This window comes from Brassica napus, chromosome C9 (genome assembly GCF_020379485.1).
Source record: "Brassica napus cultivar Da-Ae chromosome C9, Da-Ae, whole genome shotgun sequence".
Lineage (NCBI taxonomy): Eukaryota > Viridiplantae > Streptophyta > Magnoliopsida > Brassicales > Brassicaceae > Brassica > Brassica napus.
The window spans coordinates 18,359,336-18,376,457 of NC_063452.1; the positions used below are offsets into that span (position 1 = coordinate 18,359,336).

The following is a 17,122-nucleotide window of genomic DNA, read 5'->3' on the forward strand; positions in this document are numbered from 1 at the left end:
CGATCTGTTCCTGAGATCGGTCGATCTCTTTCTTATTCGATCCCTCAATCGTTTTTCCACTCCTAAGTGTTACAGCATTCACAAACTCCTTGGGATTCGTCTCTGACTTCCCTGGTAGAAATCCAGGTGCTGTTCTGCTGCTGGAGGCGGTTTGAGCAACTTGCTTTTCCAAAACTTTCAAATGGGTGTTCAAAGCTTCAAACTTCCCATTAAGCTCTCCATACATGTTATCCACCTTGGTGTTTATCTCTGCAGTGCTATTCTTCTGACCTTCTAGCACCATTTGCAGCATCTTCTTAATTTCGTTATCCTGAGAAGACTGTGACGAAGAGGCATTCCCTTGATTCTGGTAGTTGTTGTACTGCTGCCTTTGCTGAAATCCTGAGTTGCCCGAGTTGTTCCCCTGATATTGATTTCTGTTCTGATATCCTTGGTTGAACACACTCTGGTTCTGATTCTGGTTCTGCCTGTTTCCTGCCTGAGGGTAGGACTGATGTTGTGGATTCTCCACATTGTTGCTCCGGTAAGACAGATTATTTTGCTGATTTTGACTCCATCCAAGGTTCTGATTGTAGCCTCTGTTGTAGTTTCCTTGACCACCAATGTAGTTCACATCAGCTTGCATATCATCTGAATCATCACCAACAGTTTCTTGTGAGGAACGATAGCCTTGCTCCTCCACAAATTTCACAGATTTCTGATCTCTCTTGAGAAGCATCTCAATCTTGGCATTCAGCTCATCTATCTTCTTGGATTCATAACCAACACCCTTCTGGCTGGTGTCAAACCTTGACTTGCGGTTTGCTTTGCTGGATGACAGGTTGTTCAGCAAGGTGTAAGCTTCTTCAACAGTCTTGGTCATGAAATCACCATTACTTGCTGTGTCCATGGCATCTTGACTCTCTTCATGAACTCCATTATAGAAAATGTTCAGCAAGCTCACATCAGTGTAACCATGGTGAGGGCAGTCCTGTGTGTACTCCTTGAAACGCTCCCAAGCCTCATGAAAGCTTTCTGAATCAAGCTGCTGAAAGCTTCCAATTCTGCTTCTCAGATATGTGGACCTTGACTTGGTGAAGAAATGCTGTAGAAAAGCAGCTCTTGTCTCTTCCCATGTAGTAAGAGATCCTGGAGGGATGGACTTTAACCATCTGATAGCTTTATCAGCTAAGGAAAACGGGAACAACCTGCATTTCAAAGCGCCTTGAGGAACTCCATTATGTCTGCTGGTGTCACAGACTCGCTCAAAATGCTCCAAGTGATACATCGGGTCCTCAGACGGGTTTCCATGAAACGGATTTTTCTCCACCAAATTAATGAGACCAGTCTTGATCTCAAAGTCTCTTCTCTCAATGGGAGGTGGGCGAATCCCAGAACGATCGGCATAGAATGCATCTGGTGTATCATAATGTGCAAGCGTCATCCTAGGCATGCCATAGTCTCCAGCCTGTTGTCTTGCAGCTACACCAGCCTGCTGATTATCACCAGCATTGTTGCCTTCTCGTTCATCTACAGGAATTGGATTTTGCGGGTTGTCCTGAAACTGGTCTTCTTGGTGTTCAGCCATTTCAACCTCTTCAGCGGACTCAAGTCTTTTCTTTTTCACTTGTCTCTCTAGGCGGCCGAGCTCTAACTCCAAAGGTATTAAATTCGATGATCCTTTGCTTCTAGTATGAAATCCGCTCATTCACCTGAAAACACAAACAGAAAGAGAAAGACAGAAACATTAGACAAAATAAAAATGCTATAGTCTTAAACTGATCATTAACTCTAGGGTGACCAAATGGTCCCCGGCAACGGCGCCAAAAACTTGATGTGTCGAGTTTTAACCCGATTATCTAACTGCAAGTGCACAGTAAAGTACGCAGTAGTAATGCGGGATCGAATCCACAGGGACCGATGATCACACGTAGAGTTGCAGACAAGTTAATAGCTACAGCGAACGAAGATATATTTTTGATGTTTTTATTTAATTTTCTTTAGTGTCACAAAACATAAACAAGCTGTAAAAAGATGATTTAAACGATTTGAAAACTATTTTAAAACAAACGTTGGGCATTGGGAATTCTCAGGGATTTCTTTTTAATCAAGATACAATTAATGGCAGACACAGGGATATATTAAGAACCGTCTAGAACTCAAACACGATATTAGAATTAACCTACTTCCGTAGCGCTAATTCTCTATGTTATAGAAATCTCCACACTAACTTCCGCTGAGTTTCAATTTCTAAACAAGCATTAAGAACAGGTTCAATATGTTCACAAAGCGCAATAACATCAACTTCCGAGGGTTAAGGACACTTTGCTCATCTAAAGTATTTTCGGAAGTTCAAACAATCACTTTCGGTGCATCAAACAATCTGATATCATGAACTAAGTGATCAATTCAGTTCAAGCAGTAAGAAATCCATTAGATGAAGAACCAAAACGTAATCCCTTAGTCTACACACGTTTTATGAATCAAAACATCAAGAAATCCCCTATGAGAACCCCTAAACCCAACTAGATGACTACTCACACATAACTAAGCAAGAACAACACGATTTTGATGAAGAAAACATGATAAGATTGTATTAAAACAGAGTAAAGGTTCAGAAGATCTTCTCCAAATGGTTTTGAGATGAACTCCTTTACAAATCTTCACAAATCACACAAAACAAGTTACAAAACTCTCAAATCTCTCTCAAGAACTTGTAAATCTCCTTCTTGGTCGTCTCTGGTCTTTTCTGAGTCCCAAAAGTCGAGAGTTCCCGTCCATTATTGAGGGGAGTGGGTAAAAAGGAGTGAAAAGCTCGTTGGTGCGTGTGGAGCCCGTAGAGCGTGGGATCGGTCGATCCACATGGACCGGATCGGTCGATCTAGTGCATGAAACCGTAGCGACAAGTTCTGCTTTTCTTCTTAGCTCTGGATCGGTCGATCCACAGACAATGGATCGGTCGATCTATGTCGTGTGCGATCAATACTTCTCATTCGGTCCATTGTTCGGTGCATCTTGCTTATGAATAAATCCCGAATGCGTTCTTTTCTTGCAAGCTATCTAGTAACCTGCATATTACACTTAAGAACACCAAAACGCATCAAATAGACCAAAACATTAATTAAAACCGACCATTTAATTGATCCAAAACGAGTTTAAAACCGTTAAAAAACACGGAATATCAGCCCAGTGTAAATAATTATCTCCAGAGAGATTTAGGGCAGCAAAATTCAGGTTGATTTTCGACATCTCAAATCATAGATTATATAATTTAGCAATTCTAATGATCAAACAAAGCAATAAGCCTTAACGACCAACAATGAAGCCTCACGGCCAAGACAGATAACAAGCCGCACGGCTATGGATGCAATCAGTTCGGTTTAATGCATTAAATTCATTGTGAAATTTCAATCCTAGCATAGATGATTTCTATCAGTTCATGATGCAATCAAAAACCTCTCGGCCAAGTCAAAGAACAATCACACAGCTATTTGATTCAATTCATTACCATTCTAGCATAAGGTTCTAAGTGTAATTGCAATCAATCAATGTGATCAGGTTAGGTATGAATGCAACAAGACCGCACGGCCACGAGGTATGATTAAGTCTAGAACAATTAACCTAGCATGCAGTTTCAGATTCGATATCAAAACAATCAAGACTATGTTATAAGGAAACACGTATCAAACAGACGGTTTCAATTAGGGTTTCAGTTTAAACAAGCAAAACAATTTCAATTCATTCAGATTCGAGTTTAAACAATCTTAGCAACAGTTCTAGGTGATCAAGACAATCAATTCTCAAAACAATCAAACAATCGAAACGATTTTCAAATTAGGGTTTAGTGTTTCGATTTTGATCTTAGATCAAAGGAGATTAATTTGAGATTCAAAACCATCAAAGATTTTGATTTTAATTGATCAATAGATCAATCTCGATTTAGGGTTTGGGGTATCGAACTTTAGAGCTTCGATTTACTCATTAGGGTTTGATCTATTACCCTATGGCTTTATTCATAAAGATTAGGTTTTATGGTTTCATTCTTTATCAAACAATCCAAATTCGATTCATAGGTTCTTAGATTTCGAATTACCTTTTAACCTAGATGTTTGTTGAAACCGGACCACCAAGAAGGATGAACCGCGAGCTGAACACGAACGGGACGCGAGCTGACTCCTATCGGATCGAGCTGCTTCCTATCGGGTCGCGAACGGATTGAGGCTGATGTCGCGAACGAGCTGGAGAAATCAGGAACGGGATCGCGTCTATCGGGTCGCGAACGTCTGATCGGGAACGCCTTGATCGTCTGTCGCGAACGAGCTGGAGCAAGTCGGGAACGCGAGCTGGATGAGCTGGGATCGGGTTGATCAGGTCACAAACAGGTTAGGGATCAGGATGGTTTGTATCGCGATCGGGGTTTAGGTTTCTCGCCGGGAAGATTAGGGTTCAAGCCGGCTAGGGTTTTAGGGTTTGTCGATTTGGGTATTAGCTTAGGGATTTAGAGTTTCGTGCTGATAACGTGTTGTAAACTTAAGAGATTGGAATCTGTAAGTTCTCGTTATATTAATCAATCATAAGGTGCCCTTGTATATGAGAGTTACAGCGAGATAAAAGGAAAGACATAAATATGGAAAGTGTACAAGTACAAGGAAAAGGAAACTAGGGTTTCTCCTTCTCTAAGCCGCCTCTCTCTCTCTCTCTAGGTGTTGGGTCGGTTTATGGACCGGTCCGGTTATGGACATCCATCATATGGTTTATAACATAAACTTCATTTTCATACGGAAGACTAATAGTAGAAAATAACTCAATATAAACTAGATGCTGACAAAAACAAAGAAACTACATGTACCTGACTAGTTATATGTGTAATATTTGATTCAAAATGGTTGATCAACTTCATTTCAGTCAATGTTAATTTTATCTTACACCATTCACAATGAGGGTATTGAATAAAATTTTAAATTGTTGAATGACTACAATAGAAGGGTCAAAGAGTTGTGAAATTTTCGTGGATTATTTGTAGTTGAATCTTTTCAATTAATTGACACCTAAAAAATGGGGTACGTATCAACATGTTACTAGATTATCGGCATATGAAGTTGCTGGTATTTTTTTCACCTTAATTATTTCAAACATAGTATTTATAATAGATTAATTTATCAACTTATGTATTTTACAGATTTGTTTTGTTTGATTTGGACACAAAAAACAAATCTTATATTAATACAATTTTAACTATTTAAAAAATAAATTTTGTTTATATCTTTAGATTCTTTTGTAATATAAATTAAAAATAATAATAATAAGAAAATCAAAGCACATATATATATATATATATATATATATATATATTAAATTAAAACTAAATAAATAGAATACTGGATTTTTTATTAAAAAAATCATCGTAAAAATATAGAAGTCAAATGTATGTTGAATGATTAGGTGAAGTGAGAAAAAGATGATCGAAAAATCAGATCTTTGCAATCCGTTTTAAATTAAGTGCTACTTAGTTGAACCGTGTAACATACTTTTTATCATCGGTAAAAGTGGTTTAAGCTCCGTAGAGATGACACTGGTCTTCTCTGATTCTTTGTGCTTAAAAGATGGATTTTACTTTATTAGTCTTTCCACACCAAGCCACAACCAACATATTGTGATTCATGAGTTCATGATCCATCCATTTTACATTAGTCTATAAGTTTACAGCTTGACTAGCTAATGGATGATGTTATGGTCATACTTCCCCAATAGTTGTGTCAATCGCTTCATAACAAGCTTGACGACATTCATCATCCGAACTATGATTCCTGATAATTCATCTAAATAACTTATCATTTTGATTTTTTTCAGAGATACCAAATTATCTATGGATAAAGATTTCTATGAAACTCTTAAACACCAGAAAAGGTAGTCCAAGTTGTTATAGACACTTGATATCGGAAAAATCGTCTAATTGGATAAACGATAAAACTCATGCTTGTAGAACTGGTGAAAAATCAAAAAATAGTATGGATTATAAATGTATTGATGATCCCACATCTAAGACAGTGATTGTCACATCGTGTTAGATTCCTTTCAGATTGCAAAGTTTCTCATATTTGGCACAATGGATTCCTCTTTGGAACTGCAAAGTTTCTCATTCCACCTTTGTTATCAATTACCAAAGATGATTTGATGCGAAATATTAATAGGTTGAATAGATAAACCAAAGTATATAGTCTTAGATTTTAATAGTTTAAACTAGATTTTGACTTACACCCCCTAACGGTTATTTGTTTTAACTTTTAAAAACATACAATATATATATATATATATATATTGTTATATTAACGTTAGATTATTCTTTGTATTAAATTTTTTTTTGTTTCTTATTAAATACTATTTTATTACTTGTCTTGTATTGAACGTATTTTTATCTCATGTAAAATTATTAGTAATACAATAAGTAACTAATTATTTGAAGTTTAATTTGTTTTTACGTCAATTTTATATCATCCATGTACATTAATATTTAATAATTTTTGTCCCGCAGTTCAAATAAATTATCTATATTATTAAAACATAAATACAATATTGAACTAACCGTTAAACTAACAGTTTAGTTACGAATAACGCCACTACAAATTAACTAATTCTAATTTTCAGCATTAATTATTCTTAACAAAATCTTCCTTAAAAATATACAATCAAATAATTTTATAAATATGGTCAGCATTAATGATTGCTCAAATAACAAAATATCTTAACAAAAAATTTCTAAAGTAAACAATTAATTAATTTTACCTGTAATAAATTGTATATATATATATAAATAATACTAATAATATGATATAAAAATCAATATAAAATATTTTTTACCATTTCATAAATGTTAAAACATATCAATTTTCCCTGTCCAAAAATAAGTAGTCTATTTATATTATATATAACAACTATTTTAACATCAAAATATGCTTTTAATTGCAATTGAACCAGAATCTAAAAAACAAACCAAAACTGAACTAATCTAATTTTTATCTAATTGTATTTCTATAAACGTGGAAAAAAAAACAAATAAACTGAACCGTAAACCGGACGGGACTATGCAACACTTTACGTGACCAAAGTTAGATACAAAGGGTCAAACTAATTAATTCACTTTCTAACATGTTCTACATGGGACCTACCTACTTTGTCCTACTACATTTCAATGACCGAATATGTTTATCGAAACACACATGCGATCACCGACACTTATGTATCAACGTGATCGGAGCCGTACATTTTAGATGCAAACGGACGGTGGATCTGACACAATCACTACCAACACAGAGTCTTTGTTTGTTTTACTTACAGAGGAAATCGATGAGAAGACGTCCGTCGCACAAACGTCCCGTGGATCGCCGAAAAAATAAGCGCCCGTTAGGGAGGCCAACGAGGTAACCGAGTCCAGCGACGAGTCCGCCCGTGTCAGAATTAGAATCTCCGAAGTTAAAAATCACTGGCGGAGCTTGACAACCTGCTGCGGCTGTTGCAGAGGGATGCCGATGACTAAGAACAGCCAGTGAAATGAATGTAACAAAGAAGAAGGAGAATGAATCGGAGTGGGGAAAAAGAGTTGCCATTGGAGAGACCTTTGATAGTGTGGAGAGAGTTTACGTCGATAGCTTTTATATTCAGGAGTAACTGGGACAATGAATATATTTTTGAAGAATTTTTATGGGTGGGTTAGAGCATCTCTCCAAAACACACTCCAAACTCCATTTTGCAGTAAAATCATCTCTAATCCCACTTTAAAACCCACTCCAAAATGGAGTAATAGACATGATTACTCCAAATATGGAGTAAACCAACTCATTACTCCAAAACGGAGTTGAACTTTTTTATTTATAAAATGGTCATTCACCTTTAAATATTTTCATTTTCAGTAAAATTGTTATAAATAAGTATATTAATATTATTTTACTATATATATTATAAAATTTACTGTTAACATTTCTTAATTATATATATAGACATCTAATGAACTATTTTATGCAACAAAATATATATAATATAAAACATAACAGATCATACATATAAAAAATAAAAGATAAGCACCATACAAAAGAAATAACATAAAATAAATCTTACAACAAAAATAATTGCTTAATAATCCGGTAAATCACCTCCGGATCCATTAAAGTTATTAAAATATTGTCCAAACGATGTAGATGGAGGAGGAGCTTGCTGAGCTTGTTGTTGAAGACTTCGATTTTGTAAAATTTGTGCTTGTTGAGCTTGAATATATGCTCGGATATTTGGATCTTGTACGGAATTCAAATCCAAAAATAACATTTTGTTTTCCTCCTTCAGTTCTTTCAATGCATAATTTTTTTTTTGAATCTCAAAATGATGTTCTCTTTGTGCATTTGTTTGGTTTAGTTGCTCCAAAAAGTTGTTTATTTCCTTTTTCTAAACTGTTGATAACCGCCGATGTTTGATCATCAAGTTTTCTTTTTAGTTTGGATTTTTTCATCCCCCTTGGTCTTTGAGATGGGGATTCACCAATAACGTCTTCATCATGATTTGAATTCAAAGAAAATGAAGACAGACCTGGAGTTGCTTGCGTAGGAGAATCCATAGTAGGATTTTCGGTTTCCATGTCGGAACCACATGTATTTGACACCTTTTTTTTTGAGACACCACCATTGAATTTTTCGAAATTTTTAAGAATATTCCAAACATGATCAAATTTCCAACCAGTTTTGAATAGTGGATCTTCCCTTACCATTAGCTTTGCTTGATTGAACTACACATCATAAAAATAAATTAATTATTCAAACAAAGATAAGTATAATTGACCAATTATATAAAAGAACTTACAATATCATCATTTGAAACACCACTTTGATGTCTATTTTCACATTGTTTGATGCATGCATGGAATTTCTTTGTTGCCTTTTCAATAGTTTGAACTCGAGACTGCATAGATCTTTTTGTACGTTCAGCCCAGCTTGTATCTTTTCCATTTTCATAAGCTTGCATCACACGAGACCAAAACTGATCGGATGATTGATAAACACCTTTTATTGGATCTTGAGAAATATCCATATAAACTTGACATAGTAGTTTATCTTCTTCTTGAGAATAACTTTGAGAACGAATAGACATTTTCTAAAGTTTTAGAGTGTAAAATGATGAAATAGTTTATTTCTTGAATGAAAGTAGAAGTGAATAATACTAGTATTTATAAATGTGTAAAACTATTAATCTATTACTCTCACTCGTAACACATTTATTGTGTTGGGTGAGCTAGCATGCATTTATTATAAATTAACATTAACACATTTCTGTTCATTATTCTCATTTGGTAATTTTATTTTAGCTGCTAGATATGTTCACTTTTTTCCTGATCAAAATATTTATTGACCACAAGTGGTACTTGACAAGATTTCTAGTTGGCCGTAACATTTTCAGCGGTGTTTCTCAATCACTCTCACTCGTAACACATTTATTGTGTTGGTTGAGCTAGCATGCATTTATTATAAATTAACATTAACACATTTATGTCCATTATTCTCATTTGGTAATTTTATTTTAGCTGCTAGATGTGTTCACTTTTTACCTGATCAAAATATTTATTGATCAAAGTGGTGGTTGACAAGATTTCTAATTGGCCCTAACATTTTCAGCTGTGTTTCTCAATCACTCTCACTGGTTAACTCTTTCCATTGGCTGAATTGCACACACATAGATTCTCTTTACAATATTTAATATGTTTAATTTGTTGAGTGAGCATGCATTCAATGTAAATTAACAGTTACAAGTTTGTGTCTATAAATTGTATTGGTATTTTCTTTTCAGATGCTATACGACTATCAGTTTTCTCTGATCGAAATATTTATTAGTCACAACTAATAATACTAACCATTAAATGCAATTAATTTTAAGTCACAGCTATATACTTCTATGAACAAGAACGTACACACAACTTCATTTCATTGGCTTATATATTTTAAATTTTAAATAAAAAAATATCTTCATATATCTATAAATACCACTAGATTTTAATAGTGATAGTCACAATTCCAAAAAAACATAGTTCCTTGTTCTTTCTAAATTTTCTTTTTCTAAAATGAATTTCAATTTCAGAAATATACCAAATTTGCTTGGTTCATCATCATCATCTTCTTCTGATGATGAAAATATGGAAATCATCAATGATCTTAATCATCAAGAAGAAGCGATACTTATTGCTATTGCTAATAATAATGCGATGATTCAGTTTTTTCTTCATCAACAAAGCAACCAGGCGATTCATGGTGGCTCGGTTATAGGGCGTTCTTTTATCCACCGTGATCGAGAAAGTGCACATAATCGGTTGTTCAATGACTACTTCGCGGAAAATCCTACCTACAATGATGCTATATTTCGCAGAAGATATCGTATGTCTCGTCCTCTGTTTCGGCGTATTATTGATGCAGTTGAAACTCATGACATCTACTTCTCACAACGAAGGGATACAATGGGTAGACTTGGATTATCATCTCTTCAAAAAATAACTGCGGTGTTTCGGATGCTAGCATACGGTGTTCCGGCGGATGCCACCGACGAGTACATAAAAATAGGAGAATCAACGGCAATCGAAAGCATGAAGAGATTTTGTCGAGCAATGGTGGAAATATATTCATCGTAATATTTACGATCACCAACATCTAATGATGTGGCTAGACTTCTTCACATTGGTGAAAAGCGAGGTTTTCCCGGAATGCTTGGTAGCTTAGATTGCATGCACTGGCAGTGGAAGAATTGTCCAACCGCTTGGGCGGGACAATATGCTGGTCGCAGTGGATCACCGACGATAATTCTTGAAGCTGTTGCTGATTATGATCTTTGGATATGGCATGCATATTTCGGAATGCCGGGCACCAACAACGATATCAATGTCTTGGAGTCATCTCACCTTTTCTCTAATCTTGCCCAAGGTATTGCTCCTCCTGTTCATTATAACATACAAGGAAACGAATATAACATGGGCTATTATTTAGCTGATGGTATATATCCAAAGTGGTCCACTATAGTGCAAACTATTCAAGAGCCAGTAGGTCGAAAGAAAAAATATTTTGCTATGCAACAAGAAGCATGTAGGAAAGATGTAGAACGCGCATTTGGAGTTCTCCAGTCTCGGTTCGCTATTGTGAAAGGACCTGTTCGTTTCTGGAAAAAAAATGTACTCCATGATATTATGACTACATGTATCATCTTACATAACATGATAATCGAGGATGAACGTGATCTCGAGGCGCCAATTGAAGTTGAAAGAGAAGTTCCGTCTCCAGAAGTTGAAATTGTAGGAAATAATAATGCGAGATTCCAAGAGTTTCTTTCCCGTTTCAGAAAAATCAAAGATAAAGAAGCTCATTTTTTACTTCGAAATGCATTAGTTGATCATTTGTGGGAAAATTATACTAATTCTAATGAATAATTTAAGTTGATGTATTATTGTGTTTAAGCTATGTAATGTAATTTTTAATGTAATAAATGTTTTCTTTATAAACCTTGTCGAGTATTTGTATAATAAAAAAAATAATTGTGGTTAATATTGTATTTAATATAATTATTACAATCTGAAAATGGACTGTTTTGCAAATAGTATAAATTAAAGGTGATATTACTAATTTTTAAATAAATATAAAATATAAAATATTATGAATATTCTATTTTGGAGTGGGAAATGGAGTAATACATTGGAGTAAAACTTAACTTACTCTATTTTGGAGTAGAAAATGGAGTAATACATTGGAGATGCTATTAGCAATGTGTAATATACGCATAGAATGTAACTGGATTGTATTATTAGAGTCAAGGGTGATCCTGAGCGAATCGAACATAGAGCCTCCAAATTTTTTAAAAAAATCTACATACAAAATTCCTTCAAATTTGTAAAATAATTTTTTTTAGAAAACCTTCATTAAATTAACGATATCTCTCTCTCTTCTCTCCCTGCGACTCATCTTCCTCAAGCTTCTGTTTTCTTGATTCCGGTGACCGGCGCGTGGTGGCTCCTTTAGCACCACCGCCGGTCGGATCTACTATATTTTCTCTGTATGTTTGCTCTGTTGCTTTAAGTCTTGTTTCTTAGTCTAGAGGGTTTCAGATCTGGTTGAAATCTTCGATTTTATGGATTGAAGTGGAGAGTTTCAAATCGGAATCTATGGCCGTCAATCTCGTCAGATCTACAGCATATGGCGGTGGATTTTTGGTTACCGGCTGTTTTGATTAAGAGCGTGTCCAGCAGGGATTGGTTAGCTTTGCCGTGGTGGTGAGATGCGTAGATGGCGCATAGTGAGCTTTTTCAGAGTCCAATAGTGAGTTTGAGTTGGATCTGGAAGGAGTCAGTGGAGAAGAGGCGTGTAGAAGGCGCGTGGTATCCTTTCTTCATAGTCCAATGGCGAGTTTAGTTGGTTTTGAAGAGGGGTCGGTGAAGCAAAGGAACATTGGAAGCTCAATCTACAGCAACGGTTATACATAACCTATCGGGCCGGTTTTGTTCTCTCTATGGCTGGATTTTGAGTCTCGTCTAGGATGTTTAGTTTCTTGTCTTTGTTGTGTAGTCTTTGCTAAGTTTGCTTGTTAGTTTAAGTGTTTCGTATTGTGCTTTTGTCTCCAAGATTGTCTCTTGGCAATCGATGGCTTTGGGCCTCGGGGTTGTATCTTTTAACCGTCGGCTTTGGTTTTCTGGTGTCGTCCTATACGACAGCCCAGCTTCAGTGTAACAGGCCTTGTACCATCCAGTTGAAAATCAATATAAACAACAGATGACAAAAAAAAAAGAAAAAAAAAAAAAAAACTCTGCTCTGGTTACTATTTAAATGGAAGAAAACATAGACGCATCTTTATTTTACATTTTGCTAGAGTAAAAGTGTTTCTTTTTTTCCACCAGTTTTTCCACTTTTTTCTTTTACTATAGTTTATTCTAAAATTACCTATCAAATCTATAAAATCGAAAATAAGTAAAAAACACAAGTAAAGATCTATTTGTAAAGATTTTATTGGAAGCTTTGTCAATTTGTTACAAAAATGGAAAAAAAATCTTTTTATACATAGTATATGATGAATTGTGACAAACTGATGGATTACATTATATTATTATATTTATCAAATAAATAGTATAGAAAATTGATCTCTCGATAGCATAACAATAAACATAACCGACTACTAAACATTTACATTTCTATTCCACAATTTTATAATAGAATGAAACATAACAGATAATATATTACAATGTTTGTTTTTAAGTGCAAAAGAGTTTAGGAGGAAACAGGGTAGACGTTATCCCCTGTTCGTTTCGGGTCGCTAGCGGCAGCGACCAGTCCTAGCGACTAAACGTTGTTCGTTTGGTGGTCGCCGGTTCTGCGACTGATCGCTGCGACCAGACGCCAGCGTTCGGCGTTCAGAAATTTCGATCGCTGAAAATTTCAGCGTTGCGATCGAAAACCAACGATCAAAAAAATAAAATAGTGTAAAAAGACAAAAATACCCTTGATTTATTTTCAAAATCACAAAACAATGTCCTTAACCCTAGATCTCTTTACGCCTTTCTTCATTACGCTTCTTCATCGTCTCTCCTCCTCAGCTCTCTCACGCAGGCTACCATCAAAGCTCAAAGGTCAGTTCTCTCTCTCTCTCTCTCTCTCTCTCTCTCTCTCTCTCTCTCTCTCTCTCTCTCTCTCTCTCTCTCTCTCTCTCTCTCTCTCTCTCTGTGATTCGAAATCCTTCTTTAAAACTTTCAGAAAGTTCTAAATTTTTCCTTTCACTTGAGAGATTTAGAAGGGTTTATTGCTAGTGAAATCAGTGAGATGGGCATGTTTTAAAACGTACTCTTGCTGCTTTTTTCATGCTCTGGTGTTCTACAATATGATTCTCTATTTTTCTTACATGATTTATGCGGTTGTGTTGCTGACAGGTCGAGATTGCTCAATCTTATGAAAGAGGTGGTGCAGCTGTCTCAGTGTTTTGACTGACCAGAAGTATTTCAAGGTTCACTTGTTGTGTATACACGTTTGCAGATATCTCATACACATTTTCCATGTATTTTTTTCTAACATTTATTAGTTCTTATCTTGGTTTGGTACAACATGAAGGCTTTGAAAACTTGGAAGCAATAAGAAGCGCTGGTGTTAAGGTAATTCTCTTAGCAAAGTCTCATTTTTTCTTTTGTTGTTTTAATGATGAAGATCAATTGTTCTGCTTTCTTAATGACAGTGTTGACATTTTACAGATTTGGACATAAACCACAACTAGACAGAAAGAATGGCTAATGATGTAAGTTTCTAATTCAGCTCTTGTTTATTAAATGTTTTGTGATTGTTTTTTTCTGCTAGTTTAGTTTGTTTGTCTATTAATGAGACTTGCTATTTAGACCTGGACCGACGAAGAATGTCGGTATTTTCTTACTCTTTATGCTGAAGTAAAAAAGAAAGGGAACAGGCCAAGGACTGGCATGAATTCAGTTGGAAGAGAGTTCATCCCTAGGAAGTTTGAAGAGAGATTTAGTAAGAAATGGATATGGGACAGGTTTAAGAACAAGGTTGATGTTTGTAGAAAAGCATATGTCAAGTTTAAGAAGCTGACTCACAACAGAACCGGACTTGTCTATGATGCTATGGGACGGTTGGAGATGCCAGATGCTTGGTGGGATCAACGCATAGCGGTAAATAACTTTGTTCTTGATTTTTGTTTTTTTTTTCTGTTTAGAACTTGAGTATGCATTGTTCTCTTAGTCTTATTGCTTTAATAATGTGAGTATATTAGCTTGAAATGTCTTTGTTTGAGAATGTTTAGTGTTTGAGAATGTAGTATGCGAGTATTTATAATGAGACTGGTTTGAGAATGTTGTATGATTAGTAATAACGTGAGTTTTCAAGTGAATTAATTTTTTTATGTTCTTAAACAGGAATGGCCAGGTGCAAGAAAGTATAAGAACAAAGTACCTCCAAACATGGATATGTTTGAAGCAGAGTTTGGTGCTGTTAGTGTGACTGGAGCAGAAGGATGGTGTGCTCAGCAAGGAGAAGCTAGCTTAGATTCTAGAATGGATGCAGAAAAGGAAGATGAATCAGATTCTGCTGACACAGATATGCCAGCACCAAGAGAAGGATCAAGTAGAGCTGGATGTTCAAAGTCAAAAAGAAAGCGTAAAGAAGTTGATCAAGAGCCTTATGTTGTACGAAATGCAATTCTGGCAGAAAAAAAATAAGATAGCTGAAAGGATGTTAGAGATAATGGCAGAGGATCGTGTGGTGTTGCAACAGGATCGTAAGTTCTGTTTAGACAAAGTATTGGAGATACTTAATGAGCTGCCTGGAGTGATTAAGTGGTCACCATTTCACATTGCTGCTGTTAGCCATCTCAAAGCTGATGAAGGAAACAGACTGGCCTTTATATCTTTCCCTAGTGATGATGATAGGATTAGCTACCTTGAGCATATGATTGGAATTAAGATTTATGGAGGATTGTAGTATGACTTTTGTTTCAGTTTTTTGTTACGACTCAGATTGTAACAATTGTTAAGCGAATGAATATTTTTTGTTATGACTTTTGTAGCTCATATTCACAACTTATATATATATGATTTTAATTACTTGCAGATGGTTAGGTGGTACTTGGATGATGATGATGATGATTATGATGATGAGGATGAATATGAGGACGATGTGCTTAAGCCAGAGAGATTGCTTCAAAGAACAGATTGAGGTGCTGGATGGCATCATGTTCAGCAGCTTATGCACGGGTCAGATCAACAGTGTTATGATATTCTTCGCATGAATCAGAGGACATTTCAAGATTTGTGTAAGATGTTAGCGACGAGATGTGGGTTAAAAGAGATGAACAATGTCTATATTGAAGAAGGGGTTGCAATGTTACTTGAAGTGGTGGGTCAAGATAAGACGGTACGGGTTATTGCAGAAAGATATCAGCGTTCGTTGGATACGGTCAAAAGGAAACTTGAAGAGGTTTTGAGTGTTCTCTTGAAATTTGCTGCAGATGTACTAAAACCAGAAGATGGTGAGTTCACAAGAGTATGTCCTGCTTTGAGAGATGATGATCGATACTGGCCATGTTTTAAAGATTGTATTGGGGCATTGGATGGAACTCATATCTCAGTTCGCCCTCCTAAGCGAAATGCAGAAGCATACCGAGGTAGAAAACAGGAGCCGACCATGAATGTCTTTGCTATATGTAACTTTGATATGAAGTTCATATATGCTTATGTGGGTGTACCGGATAGAGCACATGACACAAAGGTATTGACTTACTGTGCGAGGAACGAGCCCTTTTTTCCACATCCGCCAAATGGAAAGTACTATTTGGTTGATGCGGGATATCCCACAAGAATAGGGTATCTTGGTCCGTATCGCAGAGTTCGGTACCATCTCGATCAGTTCAACAGAGGAGGACCGCCAACGAACAGTCGAGAGGTGTTTAACCGGAGACATTCAAGCTTGCGATCAGTGATTGAACGGACATTTGGAGTATGGAAAGCAAAATGGAGAATTCTTGACCGTAGGCATCCAAAGTATGGTTTGATCAAATGGATAAAGCTAGTAACAGCAACGATGGCTCTACACAACTTCATACGTGATTCACATTGAGAAGATAATGATTTTGTGCGTTGGCAGAGAAGAGAAGAATATCATACACATGGTGATAATGATGAAGAAGAAAAAGATGAAGATGAAGAAGAAGAAGAAGAAGAAGATGGTGATGATCATGGTGGACATATTCCATATGAGCCTACTGGTGATAGAGTCATGGAAGGTTCACGTGATCATATTACTAGTGAGTTGAGTAGAGGATATCGATTACCTTATTAGTTTATTTGATTTGGATTTGTACTGATTTTTATTTATTAGTTTCATAACATTTGACTTTAAATTTTAAAACATTTATTTTATTTTTAGTTTATTAATATAGTTTTAGGTACAAGATACAATATAAATTAAAAATAAAAAATTGAGTTACAAAACCAAAATTTTGAAAAATATAAATAACTCTAATCATATTTTTTGGTCGCAAGCGATATCAAAACGAACAAAACAGCGGTCGCTGCGATCAGCCGCTGCGATCAACCGCGCGGCATGGAAACGAACAACTCAGCGACAACCGTTGCGATCAAACG

At 35.7% G+C, this 17,122-nt stretch overlaps 1 protein-coding gene, 1 non-coding gene and 1 pseudogene across 2 annotated transcripts; all 3 read left to right on the forward strand.

The window, feature by feature from the left end:
- Positions 1-950: 950 nt before the first annotated feature.
- LOC125593628 lies at positions 951-1,057 on the forward strand. Its single transcript, XR_007329528.1, has one exon. It is a non-coding gene; the product is annotated as a small nucleolar RNA R71 (small nucleolar RNA).
- Positions 1,058-9,353: 8,296 nt separating this feature from the next.
- Positions 9,354-12,599, forward strand: LOC125592390 (annotated as a pseudogene).
- Positions 12,600-15,797: 3,198 nt separating this feature from the next.
- Positions 15,798-16,595, forward strand: LOC106393705 (putative nuclease HARBI1). The gene has a single exon (XM_013834378.1). The coding sequence runs from the start codon at positions 15,798-15,800 to the stop codon at positions 16,593-16,595; it is 798 nt and encodes a 265-aa protein (XP_013689832.1).
- The last annotated feature ends 527 nt before the right edge of the window (positions 16,596-17,122 follow it).

Coding starts and splice junctions, on each gene's coding strand:
- LOC106393705 (XM_013834378.1), top strand. CDS start 15,798: ATGTTAGCGACGAGATGTGGGTTAAAAGAGATGAACAATGTCTATATT.